The sequence below is a fragment of the Rhea pennata genome, chromosome 3 (assembly GCF_028389875.1).
Source record: "Rhea pennata isolate bPtePen1 chromosome 3, bPtePen1.pri, whole genome shotgun sequence".
NCBI classification, from domain to species: Eukaryota; Metazoa; Chordata; class Aves; order Rheiformes; family Rheidae; genus Rhea; species Rhea pennata.
The window spans coordinates 123,853,675-123,873,989 of NC_084665.1; the positions used below are offsets into that span (position 1 = coordinate 123,853,675).

General features: G+C 34.7%; 2 protein-coding genes across 8 annotated transcripts in view; one reads left to right on the forward strand and one right to left on the reverse strand.

Moving 5' to 3' along the window:
* Window positions 1–4,606, reverse strand: part of RUNX2 (RUNX family transcription factor 2) — a 144,517-nt gene extending 139,911 nt beyond the window's left edge. Inside the window, exon 1 of the mRNA XM_062573255.1 lies at window positions 4,534–4,606. Coding sequence (XP_062429239.1) covers window positions 4,534–4,591 — 58 coding nt within the window. The 5' untranslated portion in view covers window positions 4,592–4,606. The remainder of the gene's footprint in view (window positions 1–4,533) is intronic.
* Window positions 1–20,315, forward strand: part of SUPT3H (SPT3 homolog, SAGA and STAGA complex component) — a 290,826-nt gene that overhangs the window by 41,285 nt on the left and 229,226 nt on the right. The gene's annotated exons all lie outside the window — the stretch shown is intronic.

Genomic DNA, 20,315 nt, shown 5'->3' on the forward strand with positions numbered 1-20,315 from the left:
ATGCCCCCCGTGCGGATGGGCGCAAGGTACGGCACGTCTTTAAACCTGCTTGTCGTACAGCTTCTCTCGGCTCTTGGGAACTGCCTGCGCTCTGTAGGTCGCATTTCTTGCCAGAGCTATTTGCTGTTTTCTCTTTATACTTAAACGATTACAGAATTAGATACTCCTTATTTGTTTAGCCTGTTCTGAACCTCTTGTTCATTTTAAAAATAGTAACAACAACCGTGTTCTAAATACCAATCAGGAAAAAAAAAGGTATACGGTACAATTTTAAGGTTAATATTAGTCTGACCAAGAAATTGCACTGCTTGAGAGGAATTTCAGTATTATTGTTATGCTCTTAATGTGGGGTGGCAAAGCCTTTAAATATTTCTGGTAGAGTAGTTAATACAGCATGGAAGTTCGATATTTGTACAGTTTGTAAAGGAATTTGAGGTGTTACCCTATTTTGACTTCAGTTTTCAAGTATGCACTGGTGCATCATTAATCATAGGAAATGCAAAAATAAATAATATAGTCCCTTTGGATTTTTTATGTGAATACTTACCTTTTCCTTTTTTTGTATATACAGTTGAGGTATTTAGGTAACCCCTAACCTTTTGCTTCAACAAGGAGGTACAGTATAAAAATATTACCACAGTCTTCATATGAGCAGTTCTCTCTATGAAAACCTCTAGATGAATATTTATTGAAAAAAAGCAAAGTTGCAATACAGAATGACTTAGCTTGGCCTGAATATTATATTTTAGACCACCAATGAATAAAATTAAAAGCACATGCATTTTGAATAACTAGAAAAGGTTGTAATTGATTAGCACTGCATGAAAGTATTGAAGTGGAGTAAGTTTTGATTTGTGAATGGTTCTATTCAATAAAGATTAATCCTGTATGTTTGATAAAATCTTAGTGCCTCTAATGAGCTAGTTTCCCCCTTCTCCCCCTCCTCAGTTTATTTCAATGTCAGAATTTTCAATATTCTTCTAACAAGCTGGAACATTTCTATCTTGGTGAATTTTACATCAGTGTGGTTGATTTAAACAATATAGGGTATTAATAGCTTCTTTAAAAGGAATAATTAAATAATTTAATTTTGTTGCCTAAGCAAAGTAAATGGTATAGTGTAATTCTGCATGTATGAGGAATTTCATAAACCAAAAACCTTAGTGAGAAGCTTGCAGCTTTATTAATGCAAATGAGAATAGTCAGTCCTGCATGGTTTTCGCTGTTGTTTTTAAAGCCCTTGTATTTTGAATTATATTTTATACAAAGGGTAGTGATTACTGAGATTTTTGATTATATTCCACAATAATATGTATTAGAATTGGAACATACATAAATTTTCTTTTTATAAGTAATCACAAAGTGTTGGTTTCTCTCTTATCTATATCTTAAGTAAAATAATAAATCCCTAAGGTTCTTTACCAAAACAATTCAGAATTGAAATCTAAAAGAGTTTTATTTTGTGTGTGTGTGGTTTTTTTTTTTTTTTTTTTTTTTTTCTTTTTTTGGAAGAATAAATGAGAATATACTGGGCAGTATATTAATCTGAGCAGAGTAACTTTTCTGTTATTAACTTGAAAACTTAGATTTACTACGTCTATTCAGATCGGTTACAAGAAGTTGCATGTCAAATAAGTGATTAAATTAGCCAAATTTTGGTCTGATTTATGCTTTTCAGTGAACTTGTTCTATGAAGATGTACAAGACCTACTTGAAAGTTTTTGTATTTGTAACTGCTATAGGAGGTATTTCAAAGATATTTCATGTTCTAAAATAGCTTTTGTAAACTGTTTATCAAATTTTCTAATAAATATATTGGAGTTTTTTGCATAGCGTTTATTTTGAGCAGCTTATTTTTCTTCAATATGTATATGTGTGTATATATATATATGTGGATATATATACTACCCTTTACTGATTGAAATGCATACATTTACCCTCAAAAAATTAAGAGGAACCTTTATATAGGCATAGTGTAGTCAAAAGCTGTGTATAACTAGCTTACGTAGAAAAAGTCTGGTTATAAAACATAGTATCTTGTTAATTCAGATGTCCTAAATTATAGAGGAATATATGCTCCCAGAATTAGGAAGGGGATCTTTTCTCTTCACTACTGTTATTTCATATGGAGTTATAAACCTATGTATAAAACCAACTGGAAGGAGAACTTTCTGAAATCTGGTTAAAGACATAGGTTAGCAAGCATGCGAGTTAATCATCGGAAGCGCTGTTTTCCCTTGCCTATTATTACTCGTCATTAGTTTCATCAGTTAATTCTTGAAGAAAGACATAATCGAATTTAACAGTCCCCAAAGGAATGGTTTGGAGACAGGAATAGAAACAGATTAAACGCAGGACCTGACAGCATTGAAAGGAATAGATCATGCGTTCTGATATACTGCTGCATCGCTGGTAGGAAACACTAACTTCACCAGTAACTTGGGTTGTCTGTGCTTTTGCTCTGCTTTAAAATATAATCTCTCTCTCTTTTTTTAAGTAACTTTTCAGATGAAGATATATTGATTACATATTGATAGAATTGGCGGGCTTTTATTGTTCTCCGACTCTGTCATTTGTCTCCAGAGTTAAATTTATGCAGCAAACCCTATTCGGTAAAGTCTGGAAAAAAGTATTATCTGTGTTACAGTACTTCTCGCTCATGTTAAGAATGATCAAAAGTAGATGAATTAAGCAGTCAGCACTCCGTGTTTTGATAATTTTAGCCAACTAAATTTCTTCTAATCTCTTTTGGAAGTAAAAGCAAAAGAAAGTCCCTATACATGTAAACTGTATTTCCTGTTGTAAACACTGGGATAATGTGGTCTGGCTACACTTCTGCTCGGCTTCATTAAGACAGCAGTTTTAGCAGAAATGTTGCTTACCATTTTTGCGTTAGCATTTCAGCTTAGCAGTCTGCACATTACAGCTACACGAGCAGTCGCAGGTTATACCATCACTCCTGGTGTCCTTATAGATCGTAAACTAAACTGTTCTTCTCCACAAGAACAAGCTATTCTTCGTGGCTCCTTCTACACACAAGGCTTAAGCTTATTCATGTGCTTTAACTGGGAACCAGTCAAAGTGAGTGAGGTAGGAGGGGTGAGAGGAACTCCAGCCGTCAGGTTGTTACAATATCTAGATGAATAGCCTGAAACCCGTCCTAGCATTGTTAATTTTTCTTATACGAGGGGCAGAGGTGGAAAAGAAATATGTTTAACTACAGCCCCAACATAGTTTCAACATGATGGACACCATTAGGAAAACCTTGTAAGTTTTCAATATTTTTTTCCTCAATCTTTCAGAATTTTCAGCGCTTTCCTGATCTGTCTCAGTAAAAAATACGTTGAAAAAAGATGTTGCACCTACTTCTTACCACTGGTCAAGGATGACTAGAATTCAGCATCTGACACCATGATTTAAGCTAAAGTGCAACTTCATTTTACTTGCAGAGAAAATCATTTAATGTCATACTCTATTTAATACTTAGTGAGTGAGGTGCTCTGTACTGATTTAAAAACTGTATCTGAGAGGAAGAAGGTTTTCAAACTAAGTGATGATAGTGGTGTAGTTCTATAGTGTGTGTATGATTTATGTGGGCATGTATGTATGCAGTGCACGTGTGTACTGAGGTAATTATTTATATGATTTCTTAAACAAATCTGTGTTTTCAGCTCTGAATATTGAAGTAAATACTTGGCAATGCTGTTGCGCAGAGTTTTTAAAATCCCTGTTTCAATTAAAGCTTAAATTCATCAGCCTGTTAAACTATATATTTTTATTTCATAGGTTAAGATTTTTATGCATAAATGTTTTGTTCACGACTCAAGTGTAATGAAAAGAATTTGCCCTTACAAGTGAACCTATTGTTCACCTATTGCTTTGCTAGGAAACAAGGGCAACAAATGACCAGAGACCTGCAGATTTACACTGATAACTGCATCTAAACTGCACATTTAAAAATAAGATGTCTGGAACAATGATAGGGCAGTTAGGCATAAGAGAGGCTGCTATATGCTACTTGCTACTCATTTTCATCAAGTATAGAGAGTTAACAGTGCTAGATCATATAATTAATTTCTCTCTTAACGTCTCTCATTAACCGGTAACGTTGGATCCATCTAAACGTGCTACGCTTTATACCAGAGTTGTTCATAGCGATGTTGCTTGGATTCACTACATACTTCACCTTTGTACCTAGTGTGATATTACTCTTTTTACTAGAGCCCATCAGACTTTTCCAAATTCATGTACCACACGCAGGTTTGGATGACAGCTGAGCACACCTGCTGTCAAGCACCGAGCAATAAGCCACTGACTGAATTTTGCTCAGCTTGTCAGTTAGTCGATTTGTTCATAAATCTGCAGAAGTTATTTTATGTTTTTTTCCCCTCCCTCCCCACCAAGCCAGCATGCTATTTTAACACCCTGACATCCCATTCAGCAAGTTTTTGTTTTGATAACTGTAACCAGCACTGTTAAAAGTAAGAAAACTCCGACAACGGCAAACAAAAGCTCAAATATTGCAGGACTTACCCCAAAAGAAGTTTTGCTGACATGGTGTCACTGAACTGAAGAGGCTGTTTGATGCCATAGTCCCTCTCTTGTTTCACGCAGAGCTTTCACCTTCTGGTGTAAATGCTTCTTGGATCCTCAAACTGAAAACACAAACCATAGCCAAAACCTTGGTTTAGTTTTACAATGCTCCTGGATTGCACAGGTTCTATATTTTGTTCTTTTTTTTTTTTTTTTTTCCTGTCAAAAAATTGTGTAGCACTGGTAACATGTGAAAAGCAAGGAAACAAAACAAAAAAAAAGAGAATGAGCAAATATTTGAAGGACCTACTATTACTGCATAGACTGTGGTTAGAGAGCACTTACTGACTCGGTTGGTCTCAGTGGCTGGTAGTGACCTGCGGAGATTAACCATTTAAAACCCAGAGGCTTCTTTGCTGTCCTCCTGGAGAAAGTTTGCACCGCACTTGTGGTTCTGTGGTTGTTTGTGAGGCGAATGAAGCATTCACACAATCCAAAAAAGCAAAAGCTTTAAAACTCCTTTTTTTTGCAAGCACTGTTACTGGAGAGAGAGAATCATGTGGTTGGTGACATCAGAGTCCTCAAAGTAGGACTGCCTACCACTGTGGCTTTTTCTTTCTCTCCCTTTTTTTTTTTTCTCCCTTTCTTTTTTTTTTCTTTTCTTTTTTTTTTTTTTTTTTTTTTTTTTTATATATATTTTGACAAAAGGCCCCGTGGTAAGGCCCTTCCTGGCATCCAGAAGGATATAGCTTTTTAATTTTTGTGACTCATGAGGATTTGGAGAGAGTACAAAATGCTGTAAGAGCCCAAACTTCTGTACAGTTAAAGCATATGGACAGCAGAACTTTATTTCTGCTCTCAGTTCAGGTTCCCCCCACTCTTCTTCCCCCTCCTTTTTTTTTTTCCCTCCCCCGCCTTTTTTTTCTCTCCGTAGTTCGTTATTGTGTCTGTGGAAAAGTGAGCAAAGTTGGCACAAGTGGCTGTGTGAAATTCTGAACAACAGTGATGATTTACAATAATTTACATCTTTGGATTGTATCACGATCTTGGGTCTGCTTCATATTTGCTGGGTGGCTGGATTCCTTCTGTTTTACTTTTTCGTCTTGTCTCCCTGTACTTGTGAATCTGTAACTCATTGTAAGAAACTTTACCTTTCCTAAGGTCTAGGAGCAGACTGCTTGTTGGGGTTGTGTTTTTTACTGTAATTGGCTGTCGCAGAAGTGTTAGTCTGGGGATTCCTTTGCAAATCTTAAATCATGTCTGCCTTACTTTACATACCTTCAAAACTAGTTGGCAGTTTTATGCAATGCAAATTAAGGGCAATTATGCTTCTTTTATATTTGGTGCAAAATATGCCATTTGGATATCATAACTGGTTGTGTACTGCGTTGTAAGTGATGCTTCTGAATAGCAGTATTGCGAGGATTTAGTATAGACATTACCTAACAGAATGAACTGTGAGAGTTGAGAGGTTTTGATTGCACTTACATTAATTGCTTATTATAGTTTCAATTTTTAAGAGAAATAGAACAGTCGTAGACTTTTGGGGAGACTATAAATAACCTTATACACTAATTAATGTTAACACTTAGTTTTAAAATGAAGCATAAATTTGATGCATATGTAAGATTTAAATGCTTAATATTATATATGTGTATGTGTGTATAATATTTTTTATATACTTAACATATTGTAACTTTGACTTTGATTGCGTAATATAAGCCTTTACTATGCCAGTACAGAGTGGGTTAACAAAAGCAGTATTTTTTTTGTTTATAATAGAGGCTTTGAAATAAATTGCAAAATGCTGTGTGTAGTAAGGAATAATATGCACAGACAGTGTGTATTAGTAGTCTTGATTTGCTCACTCAGATTCAGAACAAAATTGGAAACATCTTTGAGAAAGTATCTTATTTTTTTGCCCCTTTCGACATTACGTCCAGAACTTTTCTTATTAGCCAGCTTGTATCACAGATGAACTATATTTTCTAGCTTCAGCTGAGTGATTTTTTGGGTTATTGTATATATTTTTGGGAGGAGGAGAATTGTATAAAACACTTTCCAGGTATTATTCAACTTTTATTTGTAAAATAAAATACATATCTCTGAAGCTGGCATCACGCTTCTTTTATTTTCTTCCTTGTCCTCAGCTTCCCTAGCAAGAAATTGGCCAGGAATGGTGAGAAATGAATAGCCAGAGGGGTGGGTGGAGAGCAGGTTCTCTATCTTGCAGGGATGGTGAGGAAATGGGAAAGAGAATTTCATAAAAAATTACAGCTTGCGTATTTTATTTTTGATTATCATATATTTATCAAAGCAACTCAAATACTGCTGACAAAAGCTACTTCCTTGGAAAGTTATTGTATATTGACAAATGCATGGAATTCTGTCTTAAGATGAAAAAGGAGTATACTGCAAATAAAGCATCATATGTACAAGTAAGAATGATATTTAATTCTTCCAATGATGGATTGCAATTATTTCTGTATATTTTCACAGTCTGGATAAGAATGTCAATGGGAAAAAATGAAATGAGTAAAAATGATGAAAAGAATGGTAATCCCTTCATATAAACAAAATATGCATGTGTGAATTAGTGTTTTAATCAACTTTTGCAGTAAAAGCATGTGGAGATCTCTGCCACTGTAATTTGTGGAACTCTATTGTAAGCACAAATATTTCTTCGGCTATAGCTATGCATTGAAGAGAGTTATCAGTACTTGATAGTAGATAAATTAAGTGTTTTGATGTAATATATCACTTATTTGTTGAACTTCAGTACTTATTCATTTAAACGGTCTTTTTTTTTCTTAAACTCCAGCATTTATTTTTAGTCACATCTTTAAGATCAGAACATCAAGCTTCCCACAGAGACCTAGGTTTTTAAATTCAGTGCATAGAAGTACTGTGCTCAGTCTTTCTCTAGAGTGGCTTTTTTAATGCTTTTGCTTGTGTAAGCAAAATTACCTCTAAGTTTGACAGGATGTTTTAGTATGATACCTTTATGAAATGTTTTTTTGACTGTACTTACTTCTTTTTCATCTCTGATACCAAGTTTAAGACCACTGTAGTAAATTCTTCATATAGTAAGGTGAAATCCATTAGAAGCAAAAGAATAAATTGTTTAATTACGTGAACGCGATGTAGTTTGCAGATGTTTTCTATACTTGTTAGTAGTTGATACTGAAAGAACTACATACATATATAAAATCTTTTTTTTTTTTTTTTTTTTTTTTAACAAGGCAGTATAGAGGCACTATCAAGCAGAACTGTATTCAGACCTAGTACCTGACTAAATTGCCTGCTTCTTTCGATATAGTTTGTACTTCTAATGAAGAAGATGCACTGAAATCCACTGATGCAATTGCAGACTTACCTTGGAGAGCCTTTTGTTTAATAGGTATATCCACAAAAATCAAAGATAACTTGGAGTTCCACAAAGAGCATAAGGCTTTAAGTCACTCAAACAATTACACGTGCAAAAGAAGTGTTACTCTTAAGGAATTTCTCTGGTAAGCTATGAGCTTGATCTTTGATGACAAATCTTAGTTTGAATTTAAAGTCAATTGTAATGCAGTAGTAAAAGATTATGAAATCCTTCACTTTGCAATTTATTTTGAAACTTTTAAGCCATGCTTTATTTCCAAACATTTTGCTTTATGCCACTCAAAGTTCAAACAGCATATAAACAGTATGATACGCTGCTGAAAGTTTATTTGTATTTAAATGTTCATTTCTGTGCTGTGGCTAGAGAGGTGCTAGTATTCTGCTTATGTAGAGGATAGACTTGCTAGATTGCAGCTTCCAATGTCTCTGCAACAGCTTGAAGTATGTTTGATACCACCTATATGCTAACATGTTAAAGCAAAGCTGATGCTTTCTTTAGCAAAAGCTAAAAATACCTGTTATATAAAAAATTTGTAACAGAAAGATTAATTTAGTGGACATTCATTTTAAAATGCTACCTTTTGATGTCTGCAGGGAAACTAATAAGTGGCATTGAGTGAGCTTTTTCTGCCACCTGTTTTATGATAATTTTTTGTTCTCCACTTTATAGCCTTTCTCTTAATTTATTAAGACATGGCTTGAAATAGATGCGACCTGGGACCCACTGGCCAGGTAGAAGAAAAAAAATACATTTTTTTCTAGTGTAAACAGGTGTTGTCTGTTTTCTGTATCGGTTTAAACCTCAAACTGAACTGCCACTGCTACCAATTAAAAAGTTACTCATCTTCTGTTAATCAGCGAGTAGTTTATTTAATAGCAAGCAGTACTAAATTGTTTTCATTTGTTTTGAGTTGCCAACTCTTGCATTTCCTATTACATATTAAAAAAATATGCTTTCCAGTGAAACCCTCTGTCCACTGTGTAGGTATTGATTGAGGGTCTACATCTTAATGGTCAACTATATCTCATCTTGACAACTCTAATTACTTATGGTATTTTTTCTAACAAATGTTAGTTTTCTTCCATTCCTCAGATATGTATCTTGTAGACTGCACAGTAATTGAGAAGGCCCCTTTAACGAGATCTGTGCTTTATAAACAGTCAGTATATGGTGTTTAAGATCATCATAACCTTTCAGCTATTTTTCCCCATCTGTTTTTTTTCCTCTTTTTTCTTTTTTTTTTAAGTCAACTTGCAGAAAATATGGGAAACTTGTCTCATATAACAGCTGAGGATGTGGCTAGGTTAAGGCAGGAAACTGCTACCCACAATGCAATGTTACATACACTACCACTTAATAAAATTTATTTCAAACATGCTACTGACAAAACCAAAGAAAAATAATATCCTAACTATGCTAGTTAGTACACTAAATATATCTAGGGAAAAGTGAAAGTAATCTCTCCAGAGCCTTTCTTGCTTCTAGGAAACAATGCTACCAGTAGTTAAAAGTAGAGCAGATCTCAAAAGTAGTAACCTATTTTTAGAAGATACATCACTATGGAAATTAATGATTATATACTTTTAGTAACAGTTGAAGTTATTTTATGTAGAGGGAGTTCAGATAAGTTGTCTGCCTAGATTTTCCTGGTAGTCCTAATATCCTCTTTTGCAGTTTTAAAACTGGCAGCTTCTCTTGCTTCCTCCCAGTTCCACTGTATCTTACCTGTACTGTAATCAGGCAGCTTTTTATCTCTGTTTCTCACTTAATCTGTTTGTAGGTAGATGTGAGACTGCTTGTCATGTAGCATGTGAGAAAAGAACTGAGAACAAAACCCTTCATCTTCCTGTATTATATGAAGAAGTAAGGGTTCTAGTAGTTTTCCTTGATTACCTGCAGTTTGAAGAGTCTACTGATTTGTGAGAGGTAAATAAATTTAGTTAATTTCTAATGTACTTAATATACTTGAATCTACAGTGAGTACTTCTGTGTGTTGGACAGAGATAAGGATGAAGTCATTGATGCTGCTCTGCCATAAATATCCTGAAAGTCTTGTTCTAGATAGGCTTTTGTTTCTGCTTGTTTTTAAATGCACGTATACTAAGGGTGATCCTTCCTACCGAACATTTTTGAAGTATTTGCCCTTATAGTTAGAGAACACTTATCAAGAACAGCTGCTGTAGTGCTGTGGATCCTATCCATGGACTCATGGTGGTCTGCTGAACAACGTTCTTCAAGTTTGACAGGTGAGACAGAGACTCTCCAGTGCCACTGCTTTTGGATGAATCTAGCTGTGGTTGGAGAAAGTGCATCTTGCCAAAATATATGGGTAAGACCACACACAGTCTTAAAAATCGTTATTGTAAGCTTATTTTTAGGCAATATATATCTTGACAGTTCTTTTATTTGCATGCCAGGTTCACTGCTGCTTATAGATTTTTCATTTATTTTAGTAATGGCAATTGCAGATTTAGATCTATGTTTGTAAAGCTTTTGCACAACATTTACACTGGAAAAATACAGGCTTGCTACTTTCAGAGCTCGATCAAGATTAGAGAACAGATTTTAAAAATATTAAAGCAGAGTATTCACACTCTTCAGATTTGATGTCAGTGTTTTCATATTAAAACCCATTTTTAAGGGAATAGTTTAGCCATAAAAATTGCTTCTGGATTTAAAATTATACCAGTTCAGTAGCTTCCGTGCTTGTGTAAGTCTGTAGCAATGTAGATTTAAGACATGAAATTAGTTCAGTAAGTAATAAAAACTAAATCTTTTTTTAAAAAAATTGCATAGTTATTAAATACTGAATTTAGAATCTGCATTTGATTTATGTTATAACTCCTGGACAGTATTTTTCATGTGTATTTTATTGTGTAGATTATTCTTTGCATTCTAAGTGCCTGCTTCAACTGTTGGCTCCATAATACGTATTTAAAATACTGTATGTTTAACTGACAGTGTAGAAGGAGGTTGCACCCTGTAGAATTTCTGAGTAAACAGTATCCATTCGGTAACTTTCAGAACAGATGTTTTTTAAATACCCCCAGAGAAATTAAATATAATACTGAAATGGAATATCATAAACCATTCACTACGTAGTGATGCTTTAAAGTTATGGATTCGTAACAGCATTTTTTTTTTATTCCTATATTTTCCAGATTATCTTGCATAATTAATGTATGGCTGTTTTCTCAACAAAACATTATTCATTTTTTATTACGTAGTGTTGCATTGTACTGTTGTTTATAGCTGTGGACTTTACAGACAATTAAGGAAATAGTCACTGCCCTGAGGAGCATACAATTAAATACATGCAGCTAGCCAGTTAAGAGAAAATTAAAAAAAAAAAAAAAAAGGAGGGGGAAAAACTTACAATGAGCTATAATAAAAGTGAGTGATTTGAAGTATTTCATGGAGAAGGGAGAGTGGTTTGTTTTAATTTTTTTATTAACTTTCTGCAAACACTCCAATCTGAAAAACGTTAGTTATTTGTGTGTAACTGGCTGATACTTTTATCTGTTTAAACTTGAGTCTGATAAATAATCATCACATTTAATTCTGTATAATTATTGAAAAAAACCCCACTTTGTTATGTAGTGAATGTAGGCTGAAATACTTCTGTGCTGTTTATGATTTTCACACAAGCTTGAGATCCTCAGTCCTGTAAATGGTGGGGGTTTTTTTGATTATTTGTTTTAGGATGAAAGGAAAATAAAGTGCCAATGTCAGATTCCTAAAAAAAAGATATCTAACTATCTCTTGCATGAGTTAGTTTTATACTTTCTCCTATTTATCTCTCTACATCTATTATTGTAAGTATTTAAGACCTAGATCTACTTCTGTTCTGCAGCTTACCTAACTCTAAGCTCTACCTTGTATTTAAAAATGTGTTGTGGGTTTTTGATGGAGAGCAATTCTGAAGATCATTCATAAGAGAAGTTGAAAAGGACATGAAAGAGAAATGAAGGGAATAAAAATGGAGCAAAGAGCGTTGGAAAGAAAAGGTTTCTTTCTTTAATGAATGTTTTTAAACTATGGTTCTTGTTTTGTAGCACAGAAATACTGAAGTTGATGAGAAATGAAGGAAGTGAGACAAGATGAAAAACAAAGCCATAGATGCCTTTTCGTGTTGATGTTGAGCCTAGGCTAATCATACTAGAGGAGGAAATTGCCTGGGAGATCACAATGCCCTGTAAAACCCAGTTTCTTCTTCAAGAGCCAGTTCAGAGACTGGAAGCTGCCTAGCTGTGTCTAGCATGGTGTTTGGTTCACTGGGACCTTGTTGGGACACTTCCACCAAGCACTTCAGATGGCCCTCATGAGTATAGCTGCAGAGAGGGCAGAATCATACTGCTGTGACGGAAGAGGACAGGCGATGTTTGCATTCAGTTTCCAATGCGGTTGTTGACATGCAACGTGATCTGCGATGTAAAGAGTTGGTGGGTCGATATTTCATGTTTGCAGGTGAGGTCGGGCAGTATTTGTAGACAGCCCATTCACTGATACTCGGGTAAACTGAGGTCAGTTCTTAAGATTTAACTCAGACTCTGAGTGATGGACTGGTTAATAACTGAAATCTGGTAATGGAGGAAAAATATAAGAGTGAATTATGGTCGTTCCTTCCCATTTCTTCTTCTCTGGCCTTCCAAACCCAAATTGAGGAAGCAGAGCAGAGTTTTAGAGACACACTACTGCTTGGTTCCCAGAGTCAAAGCCTATGACTTCTGAGACAAATATGATGAGTTTTGAGGAAGTGTTCTGGGTAGAGAAGACCATATATGTATTATTTATTTTTTAGTATTTCTCTTGCTTGTTTTTGTACTTTAGCCCTTTATTTCTGTTTTGTTTGTATGGACAAATAATACTTTGTTTTAGAGAAGATACACCGCTCCGTCTTCCTGTTAGCTCCTCAAGGGAAGTGTCTAGTAGGCACCCAAACCAATTAGCTCTGCTGAGTGTAGACAGTTGGGTAAACAGGGGTGCTTTTGACTTGGAGACGCAGTCTGTAATTAAAGTGAATCATACGTTTCCATTTCAAGAGACTGTCACTTGGAAGTGTACCATGAGGAGTTTGGAGTGAGGGGTCAAAGATATTGCTAATTTGGAATTTTGGATGCGGCTCAAAGTTTCTAATCACTACCACTAGGGAGTTGGTGTCTGTGCAGAGAGCTGGTGCCAAAGAGTAAAATAAAGATAAATTGATGAGGCTACTTAACCTTTCGTTGCTTGAGACTTTAGTGAGAAGCCTGGACTGAGTAGTTTTTGTGAAGCTGAATGAATTCTGCTTTTTTAGTGCTGGAGATGATAGTGGGCAGCCCAGAGAACACCGGGTATTGCCTGCTGATTGCAATCTTGCAAATTGTATGAGGACAGACCATATCGAGGAATGGAAATTTAGCACTGAATCACTTTTGCAACTATGCAGACAAATTCCTGGTTAGTGATTGGAGTTCGAGTACATCTTTCAGTAAGTTTCCAGACTGAAGCACTAAAAAACGCTTTTGTTGGAAACTCAGTAGAACAGTCAAAAGTTAAACAGAGCTGAAGAATAAATACTATTCTCTAGTGTTTTCTGAATTCCTCCCTCAATTCCTTTCCTCGGAGCACTTTTTCTTCTAGAGTAATGTTTTTCAGCTACTCTGGACCTGAAAAGACTTTGGAGTCAAGGTTATCACTCTGCAAAAATTAAAGAAACAATCAGATAAATCTGTTTCACCTTTTTTATCAAAACTAAAGAACAGATAGATTGATTAATATTTTCATGGAATGATAACCCTTCTGTGCATTTCAACAACTTGTTTCTTTAAAGAAAGCTCTATTTTAGGTGAATAGGATCTACATTACAATTAATTTACAGGACGTTTGCTTTGTAATGGGTGCATTACATGACTCATTAGATGAGATGAGTTATAGCAGTTGGGCTTTTGTGACAACTATCTCCTTTGGATTTTTTGCTCTTTAATCTGGCTGCCAGACCTGTGTCTTTGTAGCCAGGATCCTTCACAGAGGGAGCTTATGAGGATATACAGGTCTGTGCTACCAGATTCATCTGTAAGATCAAGCATTTTTCTGGACAGTTTGACTGTTACTTTGCCAAAAACCCCAACACTGGAGGAAGTGTGGCTCTTTATCAGCGAGAGTTCGTTCTCATAAATGGGGGCTGTGCAGACTAACTGTGTGTTCTGTAAAGCAAAAAAGCAAAAAAAAAAAAAAAAAAACCACACCCCACTAATCTTTATTATTCACATTTTTCGTCATTTTCTTTATATAGGTAGACTATACCTTTTAACACTTTAAAAAGAAACTTTAGTTATTCTTGATTTTGGGGAATAAGTTAGAATGTACAGTTCCATTTTTGCCATCTTTATCCTGCTTATTCTCTAAAATTCTCCAAATTGTTCTTGCTTCATTGAAGTTTTATTTTTTATGAAAATCTAAATGTTTTCTTCCTTTTTAAGTCCAGTTTTGCCCAGTGTGGGTTTGAAGTAGCTCTGCAGCAGAATGTTTATACTTCAGTTTCAGGAAAAACGATACCAGTCTGTTCAGAAATGGAATATTTGCAGTAGTAAGTGGCATCTTTACAAGCTAAACATAATGATCAAAGAGTTGAAAAAATAACAAATTTAGTTGTCTTTTGGACAAAATTACAATGGAATAGCATTTGGTTTGTCATTTAGCTTCAATATGATTTATTTTTCTTCTCTTTTAATTGAAGAACAAATCCAATTCATAACTGAATGCAATTCAATCTTCATTTTGTGATGTTGGTAGAAAATATCAGTTTTATCTGTGTATAGGAGCTACAGTAATTCAAGCTTATATTTCCTTTTGCATAACTGAAACAAACTGAAGGAGTCAGACATTCATTACATAACATTATGCCCAGGCACATTTTTAGGATTCAGAGAAGACTTTAATTCTTTGAGTGCATTAAACTCTCATTAGTACCTATTGCTAGGTTGGACATATGACAGATATGCACCTTAAAATAGTAAAGATTTTGTGCAAGATTATGTATTAATTTAGAAACAAAGTCTGAAGAACTTACAAATAGAAGAACTATTCCCAACTGGCAAATTATATAAAAATATTTCTTTTCATGTATGTTCCTCTGCTAAAAAGTAAGTGCCCCCAAAATCTGCATTTGGAGGGCAAACTAATTAAATGAGCACTGAAAACTTAAGAAATGCTAGAATGAAGGTTTCCAGTGATACTTTGTACAGCCCCTTTGTACTTGGTACATTATGATATACTGTCAATTGATTGCACATTTCTATTTTTCTCCGCAGAACTCCTGACTCATTCTTTGCATGGAATGAATGCTGCACACTTCAGTCGGTTATGCAGAGATTCTTTTTATCACTTGTTGCTCACTGTATGGCTGCCTGCCATCTTTCCTGCAGAGTATTCAAACCCTACTATGAAGAAAAATTACTAATTTTCTCGTGCTTTTTTCTGGCACTTGTTACACTATAGAAGTACTTAAAAATTATTATTTTTTTTTTCTTTAGAGTACTCTTGGGAGTTGTCTATTATCATCTATATCAGACATATAGTACAACTGAGGTATAGAGAGAATTAAATTAAAAAAAAAAATGAAACCCAAACCTTTTACTGCTTCAAAGTACACAAACTGGGTGTGCTTTTTGTCAAAATAGTTCGCTTTATTGGCACATCTTAATATGTTAAAACAACTCATTTTTGCAATGGTGAATGTCTAAAACTACTGCAAATCAAATGCCATGGCTTAAATGAAGAATGGATAGTTATTATGATCACTTCATAAAATGATTGTTTTCAGTAATTCACAGGGAGAACAGAATCCAGTTTTCTGGAAAAACATTGAACAATTCTAATCTTGAGTTGGAGTTCCTTCTGAAGAGTTACCTCGTTAGTACTTCTTCTTGGTCCTTCTCTACAGTAGAGCTTGCCTACATAGGAAATGAGGCAGGAGCTCTGTTAACATAACCATAGGATAGCTGCAGTTACACAACTCCTTTTACTGCTAGTTTGGGTATAAAATTCTACAGTTAGGCTTGAAAGAGTTTTTTTTTTTTTTTTTTTTTAGTTGTCTATCTTTAATCCTTATACTTATTATGTAGTACGGCTTTGTTGTAGTAAGTGAGAGAACGAAGTTTTTTTAATTAACTATTTACTCCATAATTGTTTGAGTTGTAGTATCTTGATTCCGCTGAAGTTCATCGTCCTTTTTCAGAGAAAGGATGCTTGATTGACTTGAGTGCTGTTCTCATCTAGTATGATGTTTCTTTGTTCTTATACATGGAGAAATTTCATCATATGTATTTTCCAAACATAGAATTAACACTTTGAAATTCAGCGTGTTCACTTTTACAATCAAGAACATATGCACCCTTTTCTGGATTCCAGTGGGTAGCTTCATGAAGGCTAAATGGTTGAATCCCAGTATTTGAAAGATTAGGTTGAAGTCACAAAACAGCTTGACCTGATAAACTGAATACCAGAAACGTTTTGGCCAGAAGTCCTGACACACTGACCACATAGATTATTGTGTAACTTGCATCCTGCTTACAGGTAGGAGATGACAGTGTTTCCCTGTGGTCTGCTGCTGCATGAAATATGGGGAGGTGAAGTATAACGCTGACCTCTTGTTGATCGTTTGGCGTGTTTCGTGCATGCAAGCTGTGCTTTGGACTGAGCCATAAGCAGTTCAAGAATCAAAAAGATGCTCTATCGTTTGGGACACTGATTTACTGTTAAGAGGCATGAGTTAACTTTACCATAAAGTAAAAAAAATAATTAATTTTTTGATCAAGATACTGGAAAGTGTTGGTTTTGGTGAGCAATAGAATGACTAAATGCCTCTTAAGAACTCTGAAATATTTTTTCATTTGGAAGTTACTGATCTGTGAAATTGAGGTAAGGAAGGGGCTAAAGTGACTTTATAGTGCGAGTATATGCCATAAAGAAAAATATATGAAAGATCACGAGGAACTGTGGTGTCCTCATAGTGGAAATAATGTAGGTGTTGAGGATAAGCAGTTAGATAATTAACAAAAACATTGTTTCTGCAAGACTCAAAGATCGTTTTTTCTTTTATGAATTTCTTTTGAAGTCGCTTTAGAATAGCTATACAGTATAATTTACCTTTTCCAAAATTCTCATATTTCTGTGGAAATATATGAAAAAAAACAATAAAACATTAGAAAGTAGTTTTTCTGACTTCTGTATTGCTGCTTTCTTCTTTGTTATCTAAATAGGGTGTTTGTTATTGGAACTTCGGTTTACATTTTCACATATTAATTATTAGCTCCATATATCCTGCTTCATGTTTGTTCAGGAGGTAAACAAGTTAATTTCTGTTTTAAAAAATGGCATAGCTTAAGTGCAGACAGATTTTGGGTCTGAATTTGGGAGTTGGTAGTACCTGTTCTAAAATAAGTGCTAGAGTTACTGCTGAAAATGTAGGTGTGCTCAGCTTGTAGTGATGCCTACAATCCTATTTAATTCATTAGGATACTATCTATGCTTTATGTAAAAATGAAAAAATTAAAATGTGTTGATAGAAACTGTCTTTATATAGCATTATTAAATGAAATTCTTTATTACATGTGTAAACATAGAATCTTAGACGTTTCCATCCAAGCTTTGACCAGTGGTTTTTTGTTGGCTTTGGGCTAGTCACTTGAACTTGGCATGGATCTGTCTTGGCTTGATTATTCCTTTCATTTTCCCATAAATCAGGAGCAATTCTGCTGAAGTTATTGCAGTTTTATAGGAGGAAAACAGCTGTGAAAGAGCAGAGAGAATGCTTTACTGGGAAAGGGCTGTAGACTAGTGCTGGAGATGTGGGTTTACTTACTGGCTGCACCACAGGTTTCTTTTGAACCTTTGGGAAGTTATGTAATATGATCTGTCCTCAAGTTTGTCGTCTATAAAATGGAGATTTTATTTTTTAAGTTTCATAAATTTCATTTCATAGGCATTCAGATATTAGTGATGAAGGTCATGAGAGTCCTTAGGTAAAGGCTGAGTTTGTCTGTGTTTCGTTTAATACAGGTTTTTGGGCCCATTTATTTCCCAGGGCTGTAGGGAAGACTGGGTAGTGTTTTTACCATAAAAATGAAGATTTACACTACTTAAATAGCTGAAGTGTTAAGTAATATTACGATTTTTTTCTTAACCTCATCCACTAGTCAGCATTGCAGAATATTTGTTTAGTAGAGTAATAGCATCTCAGAATTGGTTTAATTCCCTTAATAGGATCTCCTACTCCCTCTTGGAAACCCAAAGTAAATGCCAGATTTTCTGATACATTTATTCCCCTATCAAGGTTAATATCCAGGGAACAGCTTGTGTTAGCTAAAGAAACTGTTAGTGACTCTACTATTTCATATTTGTAGACTTATGTCACTCCTGAGCCTCTAATTCTAGGGATTTTCTTAAATTTAAGGACAGTGCAGAATGTAAGCAAGCATTATGCTTAATCCTGTCTATTAAACATTACCATAGAGTCATCACAGGGCAGTCATTGCCTTTCCCTATTGCTTTGTTTAAACGGAGGGAAAAAAAAATCAAGGCACTTTCAAATCTTTTGTGAAACTTAGACATTTCAACCGAGATCAACATTTTGTTGTTCAAAACAGGATAACAGCTGTGACTTTGTAAGCTACTGTTAGTGGTTTTTAGAAGCTAATTTGTCAGCTAGCTGGCACGCTGAGCTCATTTGCCGAAAGAAGTTGATGTCATCTCCCATATCGTTCTTTGTCAGAGCTCAACGTCTCTTTTTCTTTAACCAGCAATTCACAAATCAAACGTTGCAGAACGGGGCTGTTTGCCAGTGGCATTAGTCTTCTGTTTATGTAACTTCAATTTAGATCATTCATGGCTTAACACAAAATTCAGCCGTCATGTGAGAGTTGATTGCCCTTCTTTTTGTATCTCATATTCATCATATGTAGCTCTTTTTTTTGTGTGTTCTGAATATAAAATATGAAGAACAGAAATGTTAACTATTATTTTCAAATATTGCTGCTTAATATATACAAACAGTATTCGGTGCAGTTTATTATAGCTGCTTCTACATACAGCACAGAACAGAGGTTTATTTCATAACTCTAACTGTCGATTAAAAAAATAAAGCTCCTTGGAAGGATGAAAGAATGTTTAAAACTAAGTGATTATCCGTTAAATCTTGGTAACGCACATTGCTTCAACAGAAAATTATTTATGCTTTTGTAGAACATCATGTCCAAAAAGGAATTGCAACCCCCAATTTTGTTCACATAGTTATCTGTCCTGTTGTTAAGAAGGAAATAGTTAAGACATTGGCACAGAATTTTATGGATCCCCCCAATAATTTTAGTGTCTTTAGAAAGTCACTTTCTTAGTAGTGTCAGTGTCTTAAAAGCTTTACAAAATATTGTGGGATATAAAGAAAAAATCCTCTTAAAAATAATAGCTAAATAAAAAATGAGAAATTAAGGGTAGGAATAGTTTATTTTCACACTAGAGGAAAATTGGTTGTAAAATCTACTGGAGGTCTTGGAGGAGTGGGAAAGCTTGCTGATGGTCAAGAGCCTCACAAGGATTTCACAGTAATGACTTGGTGATAAAATAGATGAAATTCAGTGTTAATGTCAGGTCTGTTTTCACAAAGAGACTAGATATTCACAGTTTCTCAAGATATGTAAACTTGAGGTCAGTAGTTGTCAAAAAGTGATTAGAACGTTGATCATTTTAAAGGATTTGAGAGGAAATGAACAAAACAGCGTTACAACTGTACAAGTATAACAGAGTTACGAGGCATAAATCCATGGTGAATACTCAGTATTTAAAGCAGTTTTGCTCACTCTGTTTTAAAGAGTATTTTAGAAATGGAAGCAAATTGAATGAAGTTTCTCCTTCCTGCAAGGAGAAGCTAAACTGATGGGGATTTTTGAGCATGGAAAGATAATAGTATGATAAAAATGATATAATCATGAGCAGTGCAAAGATGATGAATTGTAACAATGATTTTACTTTTTCTTAAGAAAAACTAGGGGTACCTAATTAAAGAATCAAATAATAGGCTTAAAGTGAATACAAGGAAGTCCTTTCTGCCACAATGCATAATTAAATTGTTGAATTCATGAATTTAACACTACCAAATATTACAGAACCAAAAATTCAAGAGGCTTGAAAAGGGATAAGAGAAGACCATGGAGATGAGGTTTGTCTGTCGCTTTAAAACACTAGTTATTGTCTAGTGATAACCTTAGGCTAAATTTTAGGTCTGTTGGAGAGAAAACTAAGTAAGGGCTTTCCATAATAATTCAGTACTGGGCTTTTTACAGAGCACTTTATCTAGAGATCACTATTTCTAAGTTTTTGTACATAGACTGATAAAACCATCTAAAATATAGAACTAAAT